This window comes from Marmota monax, unplaced genomic scaffold, assembly GCF_021218885.2.
Source record: "Marmota monax isolate L192 unplaced genomic scaffold, Marmota_monax_Labrador192_F-V1.1 WCK01_AAM20220418_F8-fsc00012, whole genome shotgun sequence".
Taxonomy (NCBI): domain Eukaryota; kingdom Metazoa; phylum Chordata; class Mammalia; order Rodentia; family Sciuridae; genus Marmota; species Marmota monax.
This window is the reverse complement of record NW_026695227.1, coordinates 18565576-18584855: the sequence shown is the minus strand read 5'-3', so window position 1 is coordinate 18584855 and position 19280 is coordinate 18565576. Positions and strand designations below refer to the sequence as shown.

The following is a 19280-nucleotide window of genomic DNA, read 5'->3' as shown; positions in this document are numbered from 1 at the left end:
GCTGAGCCACAACCCCAGCCCCAGCAGGACCCTTAGTTTATTTATTTATATGTGGTGCTGAGAATTGAACCCAGGGCCTCGCACATGCTAGGTAAGCCCTGGACCACTGAGGTACAACCCCAGCCCTCGATTTGAACTCTTGATCCTCTGGCCTCAGTCTCCAGAGCTGCTGGGATTATAGGTGTTTGCCACACAACCTGGCCCAAGGTGTCACTAAATTCTTGACCCACATTTGAAGAAGAGATAGTCCTAGGGACTGAGCCCTCCATCTATGGAATCTGATACTATTTCCAGGTGGAAAGGGTCAAAAGTGTGCCGGGCATGGTGGTCTGTAGTCCCAGCAGCTTGGGAGGCTGAGATGGGAGGATTGCAAGTTCAAAAGCCAGCCTCAGCAACTCAGCAAGACCCTGTTTCAAAATAAAAATATACAAGAGGCTGGGGATGTGGCTCAATGGTTACGCACTCTTGACTTCAATTCCCAGTACTAGAAAGAAAGAGAGAGAGTGAGAAAGAAGGTGGGAGGGAGGGAGGGAGGAAGGAAAGAAAAGATAAGATCAAAAGTCAATTAAAGACATACCACTGGTATCTGCTGAGGAGTTGTTGGCTTGGTGTATGGGAAAAAACCACCTACACATTTGATCCAGAAGTGCTCTGTGTTATGAGAGTAGAGCAGGAGAAACTGAGTTTGTTCTTTCTATTCATTCACCTTCCTACCAGCTAATAATGCTCACATCATGTGTTAGACACCCATATATAGAACTTACAGATACATTATCTGCCTTGAAGTCGAACATTAGCTGGAACTTGGGTCAAAGACACATCAAATGAAACTCCCCACTTAAAAAAAAAATTCTTTTGCCATACTGGGGATCGAACCCAGGGACACTTTACCACTAAGCTATATCCCCAGCCCTTTTAACTTTTTAATTTTGAGTCAGGATCTCATTAAGTTGCTGAGGCTGGTCACAAACTTGTCATCCTCCTGCCTTGGCCTTCAGAATCCCTGAGGTTGTAGACATGTACTGCCGCGTCCGGCCAAGGGAGCCGAGTCCGGCGAGGGACGGCGAGGTTAAAAGACACACAGGACACCAAGGTTCTTCATCCAGGAGTCAATAATAATCTTTATTGCTAACACACCTTTTTTTATACCCCAAGCAGCAGAAGTGGAAAACTACCCAAAAGCAGGAGGGAGGGGGGAGAAATTTAGTTTCAACATCTATTATTGTCAGGTACCGAAACCTCCCTTAACAATAAGTCCATCAGACCAGAAAAGGTCAAGGCATTCCCGTGGGATACATATGTCTCAGACGGATAAGCAGGAACAGAAAAACCGCAAGTTCGCCATGGCCTTGTGAGCTGGCCACACTGGCATGCAGAACAAACTAGTGGAGGTAGGGCTCCAGGGGCCAAGGTGGACCTGTTGCCAACAAGTCCCCCTCTTTTGTTTTTTGCATGTCAGTGGGAATCAAGTAGCCCCTGTCTTAGGTCGTTCACAGCCCTTGCGATGCTTACCCGTCTCTGGGAAGGCCCCGATTCCCTGGCTTAGGTCGCACAGCAAGCGTGAAAGTTGCCCGTCACTGGGTACTACAAGATCAGCTCAAGGTGTTATGACCTATCAAGACATTATTGCGGTAAACGCTTAACCGTCTCCACCCACGGGACCCATGACCGTCACCGCCGAATGGCAGATGTGATTGGACCGAGAGATTAGACAGCAAAGATCCTAGTACAGGAAGGCAAGAGGGAGAGGTATGCATAGAGAAAAGATATGGCAGGAGTTCTTTTTTTAAGGAGGACACTCATCTTCGGATAGGTCTGAAGTATATCTCAGAGAGGCGATCATCCATCTTCAAGCGTTGATAGTGAACCTGTATTGGCTTAGAGGCTAAGATATTAATTTGATCCTTAATGAATTGTACTATCTTATTTACAATGTAGGGTCCTATTGCCACTACTAGAAGGAGGCCTAACAATGGTCCCAATAAGGGAAGAAGATAAGGCAAAAATCCATTAAGTCCAGTCCAGAGAGGGTTCTCAAATAATTCCCTCCTCCTTTTTTCTAGGTCTTCTTGGAGTTGTTTAATTTTTGTGCGAACTATGCCAGATTTGTTAGCATAAAAACAGCACCTCTCCCCAAGGGCTAAACAAATTCCCCCTTGATTGGCAGTAAGCAAGTCTAAACCCCGCCTGTTCTGAAGAACTACTTCTGCTAGGGAGTCTATCTGGTCTTGTAAGTCTTTAATGGTTCCCGACAGGGTTTGCACATCATCTAGGATGATGTAGGATTGGAACTGTTAAGTAAAGAAAAGGTAGTTTCTAGGATATCTAATGTATTGGCATCTAAATCAGGAAACTGGGATTTGGGCAATATCAAGGGGTGGTATGTAGGCTTAGGGATCTCCGGCTTTAAAAGCTTAATCACCTGAAGGTGTTTAATAGCATCAGTGGGTCCCCCTCCGTCAGAGATTCCGATAGGGGCCTGCATGGGCCAGCAGGAGGGTTTACCCACGACGCCCTCACATCCCGCCTCAGTTAACCGAGTCGTGATGCCTTCCCCTCCCCGGTCACCAAGAAAAGGAATATAATTATAAGTGGTCCCCCATTCTCCACGGGTGTTAGTTAGGATGGCCTCAAAATACTGTTTTCCTTGATTATTAACACAAATTGAGGCCGATGTATAACAGGAGATGTGCATTGCCGGGGTGTAATGACAAGTGGCGGAACAGCTTCCAAGAGTCTTGGTCGGATTAGGGACAACAAGTCCGGGCTTATTAACACATACCCATTTTGGTTGTTTAAATCCTCCGATGTTTTCATTGAGTTCAGCCGCCATGTAGGCTACTTTAGTCCCACAATCAATGCTCTGGATATAACCAGAGGGGGCCGAGTGCTGGGGCCCTCCCTTACACTCACAAGGGGCTCCAAAAAGATATTCATGAATATTCCCAGGTGGGGGGTCAAGCCCTCCTTCAGCAAACCTGTCCAGAAGGAATGCCACAAGAGGGGTCCAGCTCATGAGGTGTGTCTCGGCACTCACTTGAAGGGGTGAGAACAACAGCGGCAGGATCAGCCATCTTGGGAACTTCATTTTGTCTTGAATTTTCATTCACCGGTCTGGTGCAGCGCTCTGGGATCCAAATGGGCTTCTCAGTTCCTGGGGGAAAAACACATACAGCTCCCCTCACTCTAGCTAAGAGTGGAGCCGGGGGTTGCCACTTTCCGGTGGATAAATCTTTCCACCTTATTTGAGCATCTTGTACAGTGGGAGGGGAAAAGTGGCGTTGTGCAGCCGTGCGCCCTCCAGTGTCAGTGAGTAAAAAATTTAAAGTAAATAAGGTTATGCTTAGAAGTGCTTGTGGTCCCTGACAATTCCGGTATATCTCCCCCTCTTTTGTTTTTTGTAAATAAGTTTTTAAATGTTGATGGGCTCGTTCCACGATAGCTTGTCCCTGTGGATTATAAGGGATTCCAGTCTTATGATTAATTTCCCATTGGGTGCAAAACCGTTGAACCGCCTGACTTACATATGTGGGACCATTATCAGTTTTGAGGCATCGTGGGGTGCCCATGGAGGAAAAGGCTTTTAGAAGATGACTGATTACATCCTTAGCCTTCTCTCCAGTATGTAAGGTGGCAAAAATGAAGCCAGAATATGTGTCAGTGGAAACATGTATAAAGGAGAGCTTACCAAAGCTAGGGAAGTGTGTAACATCAGTTTGTCAGACATCATTAGGTTGTAGTCCTCTTGGATTAACCCCAAGGGAAGGAGAATGAATAAATGGTGCACAGGTTGGACATAATGAGACAATCTGTAAAGCTTGGTCTCGTGAACATCCTGTGTGGAAGCGTAAAGACTGTGTATTTAAATGAAATTTGTTATGGAATTGTAAGGCCTTATCATATTTGGTCGTCACACAGGAAAGGCCAACAGCATGAGTAGCAGCGTCTGCTTTTGCGTTGCCCTCTGACAAAGGTCCAGGGAGCCCTGAATGGCTTCGGATGTGGCCAATGTATAAAGGATCTCGTCTAGCCCAAATGAGAAGCTGAAATACCTGTAGTTGTTCTGTGATGGTGGATTGCTTGCCAATATATGATGCTGTTTTTATGACTAGAGCCAGATTGGCTACATACAAGCTGTCAGTATACACATTAAGAGGAATAGAGCTATAGACTTTGAGAGCTATGATTAAAGCTTCAACTTTTGTCTTTTGGGCCGACTGACCTGACACAGGTTGTCGGAGAATTTGAGATCCATCAAAAACGACAGCAAATCCATTTTTGGCCCCATCTGTATATACAGTTTGGGCCTTTGGAATAGGTTCCCTTTTCATAATCTTTGGGAAGATAATGGGACACCTTTTAAAGCCCTCCAAAAGTCTATGTTTAGGGAAGTGATTATCAATCTGACCCTTGAAGCTGCACAGGAAAAGACACCAAAGGTCATGTTTTTGTTGTAACTTGTGTATCATATCTTGAGTGTAAGGTTGAATAAGTATGTCAAAGGTTTTTCCAAACAATGCATCACCCAAATATTTAGCCTTCCAAATTAAGTTAATAACTAGCTCATAAAAGGGAGTCAATACCCGGGGGTTAGAAGCCGGCAAGTGGACCCAATAAATGGGACCCGTTTGCCAGAACACTCCTGTGGGAGTAATTTTAGAAGGTAGAACTATAAATGACAAGGGCAGAGAATAATTTATCTGCGTAATCTGCATGTCCTGCAGAGCCTCTTTTATTAGCCTCAGTGCTCGTAAGGCTTCTGGTGTAGGTACTCTACACGACGTAGGAGAAGGATCTCCTCGCAAGAGGTCATACAGGGGTTTGAGCTCTCCAGTTGGAATATGAAAGGATGGGCGCAGCCACTGTATTTCTCCGAGGAATGTCTGCCACTGATGTAAAGTTTTGAGCTGATTTATCTGGAACTGGGGTCTCTGGGGAAAGATTCCTATGTTATTAATGATATATCCCAAATAATTGTAAGGGTGTTGAAACTGCACCTTTTCGGGTGCTATGACCAGCCCTGCCCCTTTTAGAAGGGATTGGAGGACTTCATAAGATTGAAGAAGTTTTTTTTTCTTGGGCCCTGCCAGTAAGATGTCATCCATATAATGAATGAGGTAGAGCTGTGGGAACTGCTGTCGAAAGGGTCGCAAAACCTCAGCTACAAAATATTGGCACATTGTAGGACTATTAGTCATCCCTTGAGGTAGGACAGTCCATTCATACCGTTGGTAAGGTTCCCTAAAGTTTGTGGAAGGCAAGGAAAAAGCAAAACGCTTTCGGTCTCGTGGGTCTAAGGGGATAGAAAAGAAACAATCTTTTAAATCTATAACAATAAGATGCCAATCCTTTGGGATCGCAGTAGGAAAGGGTAGCCCTGGTTGTAAGGGTCCCATGGGTTGCATAGTTTTATTAATAGCTCGTAGGTCCTGAAGAAGTCTCCACTTCCCAGACCCCTTTTGTATAACAAAAATAGGGGTATTCCAAGGGGAGGTAGAGGGCACCACATGTCCTAACTTAAGCTGGTCTTGAACTAATAGGGAAGCGGCCTGTAATTTGTCCTTAGTTAGGGGCCACTGTTCTACCCACACAGGGTCATCTGATAACCAAGTAATGGACAGTGGAGGTGGCCGCACTTCAGTGGCCCCTAGGATAAATTTCCCAGTCCTCTCCGGTCTCTTCCCCGCCGGGTAACCTGTTCTGCTGGATCCACGGGTGATATTCTGCCCTCATGTCTCTTTCCTAGTCCCCTTCCAGGGATCCATCCCATGTCTAGCATTGCATCATTAACAAAGTCATTATTTCCTTTTAAAGTCTGGGTAGTGAGAATAGCCCCCATTTGATGAAGCAAGTCCCTCCCCCAAAGGTTCGTGGGGAGTCCAGTCACCACATAGGGCTGGAAATGGCCACTATGTCCTTCGCCATCTCTCCATTTTAAAAAGGAGGCACTTCTTTTTGGTCGGGTCTGTCCTATCCCCTGTAATATGGCCGAGGGACTCTGGAGGGGCCAGGCAGGTGGCCATTGTTTTTCAGAAATGACAGAGACATCCGCCCCCGTATCTAGTATTCTCTTGAAAGCCTTGTCCTGTATCTCAATGGTCAGGTTGGGACGCGAATCCAAATGAGCTACCCAAAAGGCCTGGGGAGTTCCAGTGGAGCCAAAGCTGCCGTCGCCCCGGGACCCACGGAGGGCGTGCCCAGGAATGGAAGCTAAGGGTAGCAGCAGCAATTGAGCTATATGCTCCCCGGGGGGAAGAATAACAATTTCTTGGGTAGCTTCTACTACTATTTTTATTTTTCCCTGATAATTAGCATCAACAACCCCCGTAAGAATCTTCAAGCCCCACTGAGTTGCGCTACCTCGTCCCAACACTAGTCCCACCGTCCTCTCTGGCAGGGGTCCAAAAACCCCAGTAGGCAGCGTCTGAGGTCCCATTTGGGGAGTTAATACCGCTCGGGAGGTGGAACTGAGGTCCAGTCCTGCGCTTCCTGGTGTTCCCCTGGGGAGTTTCCAGATAGAAAGGGGTTGGTCAGTGGGAGGCGGCGGAGACGCCCACTCCCTGGGGCACTGTTTCGTCCCTGCATTGCCCCGTACACTTTGGCTTCCGGGGCCCGGGGCGGGCCCCTGCTCCCGTTTCCCGACGGTATTGGGTTACCCTGGATGTCAAATTTTGACCTGTACTCACTGCTCCAATGATTTCCTTTATGACATCTAGGACAAAGTCCAGGCATCCCTCTGCCAGCACCCTCGCTCCTTTCCGGGCAGTTTCTCTTTATATGTCCCTCTTTCCCACACTTAAAACACCCCTTAGAGCGGGTTCCCCTGTTATCAGCTTTTTGCATTCCAGTCTTAAGGGCAGCAGCCAAAACCTGACCAGTAATATGAGGCCCATCTATATCTTTGCATGCTCGAATCATGTCATCTATACTTTTGGCCCGGGAGGACTTAATAGCATTTTGGCAGTAAGTGTTAGCGTTTTCATATGCCAGTTGTCTAATAAGTGGCATAGCCTGTTCCAGATTAGGGAATATTTTTTCAGCAGCCTGCATTAGGCGGGCTATAAAGTCTGAATAAGGTTCAGAGGGTCCTTGAGAGATCTTGGAAATTTTTGCTTCAGTCTTAGAAATGGGCAGGGCTTTCCAGGCATGAACTGCAGCTGAGGCTATTTGAGCATAAACACCTGGGTCGTAATTAATTTGTTGGCCTATGGTGGCATACTGCCCAGTTTCTGTCAACATTTTAGCATTTTGCCGTTGATGGCCCGCATTCAGGTTAATCTGAGCCAGCTCGCGGCACCTTTTATGATATTCACTTTTCCACAATAAGAAATCCCCTCCAGATAACACAGCCCTGCAAAGTTGCTGCCAATCATTAGGTATCAGTTGACTGGCTGAGAAAGACTCGAAGAGGGTCAATGTGAAAGGGGCATGAGGTCCATAATTAATGACCGCCTCCTTAAGCTGTTTTATGTCCTTGAAGGCTAGGGGGACATGGGCTCTGGCCGGCTGTCCATCAGCATCGGCGTTTTCAATCATTGGAAAAACCTGAGCCGCTCTAGAACCCCAGTGGACCCCCGCCCGTCTAGTAGGGGCGTCCTCATTCCAATCAGGATTATAGGGAGGAGGTGCGGCAATTGAGGGGGCCCTAGGCACCCTCACATTTGTCCTTTTAAGGCTATGTTCTAGTTCCTCTATCTCCCTTTCTAATCCCTCCTCTTCCTCAGAGAGAGAACTGAGGTCCTCAGGATCCTTTTTGGGCTTAGAAATCTGGAGGCGTTTCCTACCCCCCGAGCCCGAGTCCTCAAGAGGACCCTCATCCTTTAAGGATTCTGCCATTTGCTCTTTCTGCACCTGATTAAGGGCCTGTTCACATTCAGCAAGCTGATCCTTGATCTTTACTTTATCTGTTAATAAAGCATCCTTTACCAACCTCCATAAGGAAAAGGTGGCAACTGGGACACTGTCCGAGCCCCGGTCCCTCAATAATTTCTGAAGGTCATGCCTCACCAGGTCCCAGTCACTATTATTAAGAAATCCTCCTGTCAGAAACCAAGGACAAGCCTGGGCAATAATTTCAACGAATTCGGTTGCAGTCTTAGTTTTTATTCCTGTTCCTTGTGTATTTAACAGCTCTTTCAGTTCGTTGGCCAGACGAACCTTCGCTGTTGAGTTACCCATGGTACGTACCCTGTCTCTTTAAATTATCTTTAAACCAATCCTCCCCCTTCTTTCTTAGAAGGTGAGCCCCGTCCGCTTACCCCTGCTTTCCGGATCTCAGTGGGAGCCTCCAATTGCCGCGTCCGGCCAAGGGAGCCGAGTCCGGCGAGGGACGGCGAGGTTAAAAGACACACAGGACACCAAGGTTCTTCATCCAGGAGTCAATAATAATCTTTATTGCTAACACACCTTTTTTTATACCCCAAGCAGCAGAAGTGGAAAACTACCCAAAAGCAGGAGGGAGGGGGGAGAAATTTAGTTTCAACATCTATTATTGTCAGGTACCGAAACCTCCCTTAACAATAAGTCCATCAGACCAAAAAAGGTCAAGGCATTCCCGTGGGATACATATGTCTCAGACGGATAAGCAGGAACAAAAAAACCACAAGTTCGCCATGGCCTTGTGAGCTGGCCACACTGGCATGCAGAACAAACTAGTGGAGGTAGGGCTCCAGGGGCCAAGGTGGACCTGTTGCCAACAATGTACCACTGTACCCAGCTGAATTTTCTAAGTCTTATACAGGTCAAATTCCTTTTGAATTAGAAAACCAAACAAACTATTTGTTTGTTTGTTTATTTGTTTATTGGTGCTGTGATGGAATCTATGATCTCACGAAAGAGTGGAAGAGTTAACCACTGAGCTACACTCCGAGCCTGATCAAAAAAAAAAAAAAACTTTAAAAATTATGGTGTTAAAGAAAAAAAAAAAACCTAGAAATAAAATTAAAAAACAAAAATTATAGGGTCAAGCCAGGTGTGGTGGCACATGCCTGTAATTCCAGCAACTTGGGAGGCTGAGGCAGGAGGATCTCAAGTTCAAGACCAACCTCAGGAACTTGAGGTGAAACCCTGTCTCAAAATAAAAAATAAGTATGGGTGGGGGCTGGGAATATAGCTCATTTGGTAGAGTGCTTGCCTCACATGTGCAAGGCCCTGGGTTCACTCAGTGACACTGAGCCACATCCCCAGCCCTATTTTGTATTTTATTTAGATAGGGTTTCACTGAGTTGGTTAGCGCCTCTCTGTTGCCGAGGCTGACTTTGAACTCCTGATCTTCCTGTCTCAGCCTCCCAAGCTGCACGCACCATGGCGCCTGGCTATTGTTCTCTTAATAGGTAAAGAAACTGAAGAAAGAAAATTTATACCTCTTAAGTTGTCAAAGCAAGGACTGGGGGTATGGCTCAGTAGTAGTGTGCTCACCTAGCATGCAGGAAGCCCTGGGTTCAATCCCCAAAACTGAAAAAATAAAAAATAATAATAATAAAAAAAAACCCAAACAAAGATGTTTTTGCAGAAGAAAGCAGAGTTAACTTCCAAAATGCCTCCTGTATGGAGTCTGACACCACTAGGGTGAGGCTGGTAAACCATTCTGCTTCCCAAAGGTGCTAACTGATCAAGCAGCACCCCTTTATCACAAAAGGCATGTAGCAAGGGAAGCCATCAGTTGGGGAGCAGGTCATCTGAAGAGATATGCCAAGAAAGCATAAGGCACTAAAGAATGTCTTCACCCAAAAGGCTTGTAGAATTTGACTTTGTATGAAAGGCCCAGAAAAAGCAGAGCTGTTCCAAGCCATTCTACCTAAATAAAATTGTAGCTGAGCCTTCTAAAAATTGTGTTAAAAGTTACCTGTCAGGCTGGACATGGTGGCACAAGACTGTAATCCCAGCAACTTGGGAGGCTGAGGCAGGAGGATCACACATTGGAGACCGGTTTAGACAACTTAGCAAGCCCCTGTCTCAAAACAGAAAGGGCTGGGGATGTGGCTCAGTGGTAAAACATCCATGGATTCAGTCCCCAAGTACTGCAAACGAACAAACAAAAACTTAACCATCAGGAGTTCAGCATGAAAAGGAATGTTATTTTATTTCACATACTTTCCTACATTGAGAGGAGAATCATGAAGAAAAGATCCAGATTAAAGATGAATTTTGGAAATTCATTCATCTGTTCTACAAATACATAGTGAGGCGGATGCTGTGCTGTGCAGTATCCAAATTGGCTCAAAGAATTCAATACCCAGTAGAAAAGACAGTGTAGAGGAATCCTACTTGCTGAGGCAAGGGCAGCCTTCTAGCCTAGGAGTCTGAGAGGCAGGAGGATCCCAAGTTTGAGGCTAGCCTCAGCAATTTCGAGAGGCCTTAAACAACTCAGGGAGCACCTGTCTCAAAATAAAATATAAAAAAGGCTGGGATGTAGCTCAATGATAAAGTACCCCTGAGTTCAATTTACAATATGGAGAAAAGAAAACCTAGTCTGGAACACCTGGGAACAAATCCTAGGAAGTGCTATTGAAGCTGAAAACTAAATGATACAGGTGAGGAAGAGGAGAAGAATGCATAAGATGGGAAGAGGGAAGATGTTCCTAGAAAAGAGAACTGCAAAGTTTTTGTTTTGTTTTTGCTGATTGGGATGGAACCCAGATGACCTCCTGCATGCTAAGCAGTTGCTCTATCGCTGAGCCATACCCTCAGCAAAAAATTGCAAATATGGTGCACACTCTTAATCCCAGTGACTTAGGAGGCTGAAGCTGGAGGATCTCAAGTTTTAGGACAGCCTCAACAACTCAGGGATATGCTGTTTCAAAATAACAATAATAATAATAATAATAAAGAACTGAGGTATAGCTTTGTGATAAAATACCCTGGGTTGGGTCACCAATATCACTTCCTCCCCCAAAATGATGCAATCTGTTTTTTGTTGTATGTGTGGGGGTAGTTGGGATTGAACTCAGGGGCACTCAACCACTTAGCCTCATCCCCAGCCCTATTTTTTGTATTTTATTTAGAAACAGGGTCTCATTAAGTTGCTTAGGCTCTCACGTTTTTTTGTTTTTTTTTTTTAATTCAGTTATAGGTGGACACAATATCTTTATTTTATTTTTATGTAGTGCTCTGAGGATTGAACCCAGTGCCTCATACATGTGAGGCAAGCGCTCTCCCTCTGAGCCACAATCCCAGCCCCCAGGATCTCACTTTTGCAGAGGCTGGCTTTGAACTTGGGATATTCCTGCCTCAGCCTCCTAAACTGCTGGGATTACAGGCATGTGCCACAGCACCCAGATGCAACCTTAGTTAAACATTTTATTTGGGGCTGGGGACATAGCTCAGTTGGTAGAGTGCTTACCTTTCATGCACAAGGCCCTGGGTTCAATCCCCAGCACCACAAAAAAAAAAAAAAAAACAACATTTTATTTGTTTGTTTGTGTGTTTATGGTACTAGGGATTGAAACCAGGTGCACTTAACCACTAAGTCACATCCCCAGCCCTTTTTATTTTTTATTTTGAGACAAGGTCTTGCTAAATTGCTTAGTGCTTACTAAATTGCTGGTGCTGATCTCAAACTTGCAGTCCTCGTTCCTTAGCCTCCAGAGACGCTGGATTATAGGCATGTGCCACCACACTTGGCTCAAATAATTTTATTAGCCTAAATTTGTGAAAAATGCCTACCTGATTTGCTTTCAAAATGTTGTCAAATTCCCATAAGACTATCAGAGCAATGTGCTCAAAGTTGACTCATTAAGCTGACTTCAGCAGGGAGAAGGCCACCTTGATGAAGACAATTAAGTCTCAGAAGGGGCAGAGGGATGATTAGGGAAGTACTAAGGGTTTGGGGGTCTAGGTGCCAATGGCTAAAAGAAGATCCTTCAAGGCACTGACCCTGGTTAGAACTGGTAAAATTCATGACAACAAAATGAGAATTTTGGAGAGAGTTTTTGATAAGCAAACTTGTCAGCAAGGCAAGCTCTTTGTTGAGGTGAGAGAGCTGTTATCTAAACAAGAGAATTGTTCCTGCAGATGATCTGCTCAGATACCCTGGCTGGCAACCACATCCTGAAGTAAACAGTTTTATCTTCCTGGACAAGAGTTGCCTGGTATGAAGGATGAAGATCAGCAATCTCATTTCCCACTTTCCCTTCAAAAATTCTCCTTTTTAAATTCATTGTATGTGAGAGCCATGAAAAGTAGTTCAGAAAAATCAATCACAGAGAGTGCGACAAAATATTAAAATTCTTAATGCATTAAGAAACATATTACTACTATACCTACATATGCTGTAAGTCTTTATTTTATTTATTTTTATGTGGTACTGAGGATGGAACCCAGTGCCTCACGCGTACTAGGCAAGCACTCTACCACTGAGCTACATTCCCAGCTCTGCTATAAGTCTTTAAATGTGAAGGCTAAAGAAGTTTAGAATAAATACATCAGGGCTGGGTTGTGGCTCAGTGGAAGAGCACTTGCCTAGCATGTGTGAGGAGCTGGGTTTGATCCTCAGCACCACATAAAAAATAAATAAGTGAAATAAAGGCATTGTATCCATCTACAACTAAAAAAAAAATTAAAAAAAGAATAAATGCATCAAAAATAGTCAGACCACACAAACATTGGCCAATGGAAAGCTGGAGTGTCTATATACCTCAGATAAGTAGATTTCAGGACAAGGAATACTAGCCGAAATAGATGTTTCATGATGATAAAAGGCTCAATTCATCAAGAAGACATAACAATCCTAAATACATATGTATGCAGTTGATAATAGTTCAGAACAGTCTGTTGCATGAAAAAGGTGTTCGAACAGGGGTAAAACTGAGAAGGGACCTTGACTGTTTCTCAATTATTTATTTATTTATTTATTTATTTTTGGTCCTGGGGATTGAACTCAGGGGCACTCGACAACAGAGCCACATCCCCAGACCTATTTTTGTATTTTATTTAGAGTCAAGGTCTCACGGAGGTACTTAGAACCTCACTTTTGCTGAGGCTGGCTTTGAATTTGTGATCCTCCTGCCTCAACCTTCCCAGCCTCTGGGATTACAGGTTTGGGCCACAGCATCCAACAACTTCTCAATTATTTAATTGTTTCTTGGGACAGTGTCTCACTATATTGCCCAAGCTATCCTCTAACTCTGAGGCTCCAATGATCTTCCTGCCTTGATCTCCTGAGTACCTGGGACTATAGGCACATGTCACTGTGCCTTGTTTCTCAATTATTGTTGGTTATTTTTCCTTCCTCTCCCAATAACTAATAAAATAATAAATAGAACCAAAAATAGATTAATAACAGAAATTTTATTGTTACCAAATTTATTATTATTACCAATTATTATTACCTAAGAGTTTTTAATTTATAGAATATAATAATATTTATAGAATTATAAATAGAAACCAAAAAGGACACAGAAGAACTAAAGGAAGAGCCAGTAAGTTGAGAGTCCTTCCTTGTCCTGAGTCTCTCCATCTTGTCAATCACAAAGTGCCAGCAATAAAACTTCCTACATATTTCTCTCTCTCTCTCTCTCTTTTTTTTTTTTTTTTTGTGTGTGTGTGTATGGAGCTGGGATTGAACCCAAGGCCTTGCATATCCTAGGTAAGGGCTTTACCATGGAGCCATATCCCGAGCCCTACACGTTTCCTAAATCTGTTCTCCATTTTCATAGTTTGCAGATGTAGACTGATCTTCCTCCCCCATTAGCTAGCAGCTACCCAATTTCCCCTTGACAATCAAGATTAATCAGCTCAGTATAGTGACCTCCTTCCCTCTGCTTATTTCAGTGGCATGAGGAACCCAAAATTATAAGGGGAAGTGTCTGCTCCAAAATTAGTAGAATTATGTCAGTGCTCAGAGGTGAAAATATCCCTTCCTTGGACCCTAGACCCTAGAACCTCAAATTTTTTCTGAAGTGGATCATTATGCTTAAAAGTGAAAGTCATGGCTTGGTGCAGTGACTCATACCTGTAATCCCAGCAGCTCGGGAGGTGGAGGCAGGAGGATGGTGAGTTCAAAGCAGTCTCAGAAACTTAGTAAGGCCCTAAGCAACTCAGTGAGACCCTGTCTCTAATAAAATACAAAATAGGGTTAGGGATGTGGCTCTGTGGTCCAGTGCCCCTGAGTTCAATCCCTGGTACCCACCCACCCCCCCAAAAAAAGTGAAAGTCTTGGACCGAGGCTATGGCTCAGTGGTAGAGGGGCTCACCTGGCATGCGTGAGGCACTGGGTTCGATCCTCAGCACCACATAAAAATAAAATAAAGGTATCGTGTCCACTTACAACTAAAAAAATACATATTAAAAAAAGTGAAAGTCATACAACGATATGTTGTGGTGTGCATTGATCAATACAATCAATGAATTATAGGCATAGGTTATAGACTATAGGAGTAAGATTTTGATAAGTAAAATAAGATAACAGAAAAAAGCAACTGTAAGCCATAGGATTTAAGCCATAGGAAATAAGATATAAGATAATAAGTATAAGGTAGTGAGTTAAAACCAGTTACAGGGCTGAGGATGTGGCTCAAGCGGTAGCGCGCTCGCCTGGCATGCGTGCGGCCCTGGTTTGATCCTTAGCACCACATACAAAGATGTTGTGTCTGCCGAAAACTAAAAACTAAAAAGTAAATAAATAAATAAATAAAAACAGTTACAGATAAATATAGGTCAAGAAGTTAACATAGGCATAGATAACGTTAAATCAGTATAGCCACAGACAAGTGTATTGGCATGATCACATAGCTTTGCATCTAGACATAAGGTCTCTAAGAGATTAGTAATAAGATGATAAGTAAATGTGTGTGTAGGCCCAGAGGTTAACTATAGTCCTAAGTGAGCATTAAATAAGCTACCAAAACTAGTTGTATAAAGCAATTGTTATGGCAAAACTGCTTGGTCACTTGTAACAGTTTCCTTTTTTGCTGGAACATAGAAAATGGCATCACTCTGGCTATCCATGAACAAACAGGTGTGACCGTGGAGACTCCATCTTAGCCTTTTCTGTTCCTGCTCCTGTGAAAAGGCTGCTGTATGACCTATTTCAGAGGAAACAAAATGAAAGCTGTTTTCTTATAAAAATTTGTTTTTCTGTACTTTGTACCCTGCAAGATGTGCCCACCCCAAGATACGTTGGTCCTGGTGGTCTGTACGGCTTTGAAGTAGATTCTCGCCCCGCTAACCACCTGCTCGAACCCAGGATACGGTTGTGTATAACACCTGCTTAAACCCAAGATGCAGGTCTCTGAGTTGCTCTGCTAACTGCTGTTTTAGCTTCCGTGATTGGCTGGCTTGCTTGCATGACGCTAAGGAAAGTCACTGAGCTATAGTTTTCGTTGTTAAACTCCCAAGACACAGGCCAGAAAATTGCTGTTTTCCCACAGAGCATCAGTCTCTAAAGGGTGACAGTCCCTGGTCAGGTAAATAAAGCTCTCTCTTTTGTTTAAATTCAGACTTAGAGTTGTTTCTGAGTGGCTCCTTATAACTATATTATTCAGTATTAAGAGGAATGGCATGTAATCCCAGTGACCTGGGAGACTGAGGCAGGAGAATCACAAATTTGAAGCTAGCCTTAGCAAGTTAAGTGAGACCCTGTCTCAAAACTGAAAAAAGCTCTGGGGATATAGCTCAGTGGTAAGAGCTTGTGGGTTCAATCTCCAGTGTTGCAAAAAAGGGAAAGAAAAAAAAAAAAGAAATGAAGTACTGACAGATGCTACATCACAGATGAACTGTGAAAACATTATACTCAGTGAAAGGAGTCAGATGCAAAAGGCCACATACATATTATGATTTCATTCATTTTGAATGTCCTCAGTATGTAAATCCATAGAGACAGAAAGTAGATTAGTGGTTGTCAGGGCCTGGGCGAGATGTGGGTGAAGGGAGAGTAGATCCATAATGGACATGGAGTTTGGGAAGCCATGAAAATGTTCTGGAATTAGTGCTGATAGGCTTATACTTTGTGAATATATTACAATAAGAAAATAATCAAGGAATTGTACACTTAAGTAGTTTATTTATTTTTTTCCCTCTAATGCTGCGAATTGAACCCAGGGCCCCATACAATGCTAGGCAAGTTCTCAACCACTGGGCTACAAAAGCAGCCTTGAATTATACACTTCATACTTTTTTTTTTATGTATATCCTTTGTGTATTTTAGCATATTTTACCTTTAAAACAAATTTTGTACAATATCAATGTATCTCGGAGTAGTTGAACAGTGTTTAAAAAAAAAAAAAAAAGCTGAGTATATATTAAGCCATAAGACTTAGTTCATGCCATTATCATCTGATTACTGAAGAAAAAAGACCTGAATTACAATAACCCATCTAGCAAAATTTTCCAATTCAAATTAGAAGGGCTTCAATTTACAAATCTTTTGAAAGGGCAATATTAATGCAATTCACATCAGAACATCCAGTTAATACAATTAACAAACAAACCACAATTTTGCTATATGGTAGAACTTTCTACTGGTCTTTCAATTCCTTCAGCCTTCTGATTGCAGACTTGACTGTGACAGCAGAAGTGGTGTTGTAGGTCCAGGCACCACCAGCCACAGTTTTCATGCAGGAACCACAGTGCCAGATCCCCACAGCCCGTCTCTTCATCTTGGTTTTGCCACAGAAGGAACATGTGTACTTGGCGTGCTGGCTGATTTCGATTTTCTTCACCATTTTCCGGAGGGAGGCACCTTAGCAGGTCCCATATTTACCGACGATTCCGACTTTCTTAGTGCGTTTAGCCATGTCGCCGCGACTTAGGCCCGAGACCGAAGAGCACACTTCATACTTTATGTGTATATATGAACTACATCTCAATTTTTTAAAAAAGGGAAGAAAAGTAAAAGAGGCCATTCCAAACTTTTAACTCGGGTGTGTGTGTGTGTGTGTGTATGCGTGTTTTTGTACCCAGAATTGAATCCATGTTCTCACACACATAAGACTTGTGCTTTACCACTGAACTTTACCTCCAGCTCAACCCTTGGTTCTTTGGCTCATGTATTTGGCTGTGAGGGAGATGTCATCAAATATCAGCCACTGGGCCAAATTATATATTCATCCTATAAGGCATCTTCCCAATCCTGTAATTTTCCCTTGACTAGTAGTCACTGAGTTTGTAGCAGGCGATTCCATCATTTTGTCAAACCAGATGCTTTGGGGTTGTTGGGGCTCGTGGCAATGCTAGTGAATTCTGTGAGCACCCATTCCATTCCATCAAGTCCTTCATTGTAAATAAGCTCCTTGTCTGAGGTGATTTATATGGAATATACCTTCTGTTTAGTGCTGTGCCACAGTCTGGCTGGGCACAAATGCCGCAGTCTGGCTGGGCACACAATCACGAGCCACCACACAGCTTGTAGATTCAAACAGCAACTCTTTATTCCCGAACTCACACCAGCCGTCTACAATCACGTTCTGGGGAAATCCACGTTCTCTGCCAAAATCCACGTTCTCTGCCCAAATTCACCTCCACTGGGCTTCTACCTCCAAAATATACTGTCTGAATCCCGTGAGAACTCAAGGGGAACTCAGGCAGCAGGATACGCCCTATTCCCAGCAGGAATAATCTTAAACCTTAAACCTGGAACCTAAACTGGGAACGCCCTAAACAAGATTATCTTAAAACCGGGAACACCCTAATCTGCCTTGGTCCTTGAGCAAGGTTAAGTACATTCAATGTCACTGCAACATGGGGTACGCTGGCAAGGAAATTGTCATACTTACTTGGCTAATGGCTCCCAGCATCTCCCCCCTTCTGATTAATTAAACAACAAGCAATGTGGCTTAAGGACCGTGCCTGGTAGGTTGTCCAATTCAACATATGGTTCTTACCCGTCATCGGAAAACTGACCTTTAGGCGTCAGCCTCCTGTCTTAGGTTGATACCACTGCAATTGAATCATACCCGTCACTGACTACCGGTCCAGCATACAGCCATACTTGTGGATAGGTCTATGCACCAGTGGGGGGGTGAGGTTCTTTGCCTCACCTCTGTTGGCCCCCAAATTTGGCCTTGGTGCCAGTGGGGGAGTGAGGTTAATGTGGCTTATGGACCGTGCCTGGTAGGTTGTCCAATTCAACATATGGTTCTTACCCGTCATCGGAAAACTGACCTTTAGGCGTCAGCCTCCTGTCTTAGGTTGATACCATTGCAATTGGATCATACCCGTCACTGACTACCGGTCCAGCATAAGCCATTGGCCCCCAAATTTTAGACCATCACTAGTAGAAGGGAGGAGGATACAGAAATGCCACGACACCAAGCCAATTGACGGCTCTTTGGGAAAAATTGCATCACTGGTGACACCATCAGCAAAGATATGCTAGCATTACCACAATTCGCTGCACCAAACGATAGTTACATAGTCCAGGCAAGTTCTGCAAGCAGTTCAAAGCAGAGGAATCTATCAATATGTCCATTTCCTCCCAAAATCCGTTTCCTCCCCAAAGTAAGTTGACTCTTTGATTGAGCATTACTTGTTGAGTTCTTCACCGGCACTGGGATGGAGATAGGAATTCTGGCAATGATGCTAAAGAGACATTATCCTGAAAATAATTATTAAATATAATGAAAAGGAAAGGTGAAAGTAAACAAACAGATCTGTTAACCTACTTTAAAAACAATCCTTAACAGCCTTTTACCTAATTTAAACTAGTAAACAAACAGATCTGTTAACCACCTTTAAAAACAATCCTTAACAGCTGTTTACCTAATTTAAATTAAACCATTTAAATCACGTGAATAAAAAAAATAATAATTCGGATCCATTTTTTCATGAGCGCTCCTCATATAAGAAATATGGACATACGCACATACAGACATACAACACAAAACACAAGAGTGTACACAAACGTACAACACATAAGAAAATAGTAAAGGCCTTGTAGCTTTACCTGGGTGAAATCTCCATTGCAATGTTTAAAAACTCCACAGTCAAAAAATAAAACTGATCAGAAAAACATTAACCTAGGTTTGTATGAGCTCAAAAAATAAAAATAGAACCTTATGATGTGGAAAAATGCAATAATAAAATAGCTATTGAAAAAAGCATCCTGGTTAATCACTGTCGCAGATGTAAGAATGGCCAAGCTGGAGTTCTGGATATCAGCTGTTATGGATTTGAGTCAAATCATCTTCTTTTCGATCTGTAGAAACTGTTTTAGTTAATCTCTCTGGAATCCAAATGGGCTGCTGTTCTCCCTGTGGAAAAACACAAACAGACCCCCGACTCCAGACAATCACTGGGTCAGGACCTTTCCATTGTCCTGTTAGAATATCTTTCCAAAGTACTTT

At 43.5% G+C, this 19280-nt stretch overlaps 1 protein-coding gene and 1 pseudogene across 1 annotated transcript; both read right to left on the bottom strand.

Annotated features, from left to right (window-relative positions):
* Positions 1-1135: 1135 nt before the first annotated feature.
* LOC131423881 (uncharacterized) lies at positions 1136-8370 on the bottom strand. Its single transcript, XM_058576339.1, has 2 exons — positions 8259-8370; positions 1136-3154 (listed from the first exon to the last, which is right to left on the bottom strand). The coding sequence occupies exon 2, from the start codon at positions 3104-3106 to the stop codon at positions 2270-2272; it is 837 nt and encodes a 278-aa protein (XP_058432322.1). The 5' UTR covers positions 3107-3154; positions 8259-8370; the 3' UTR covers positions 1136-2269.
* A 7886-nt stretch (positions 8371-16256) lies between these two features.
* Positions 16257-16748, bottom strand: LOC124087234 (large ribosomal subunit protein eL43-like; annotated as a pseudogene).
* Positions 16749-19280: the final 2532 nt, after the last annotated feature.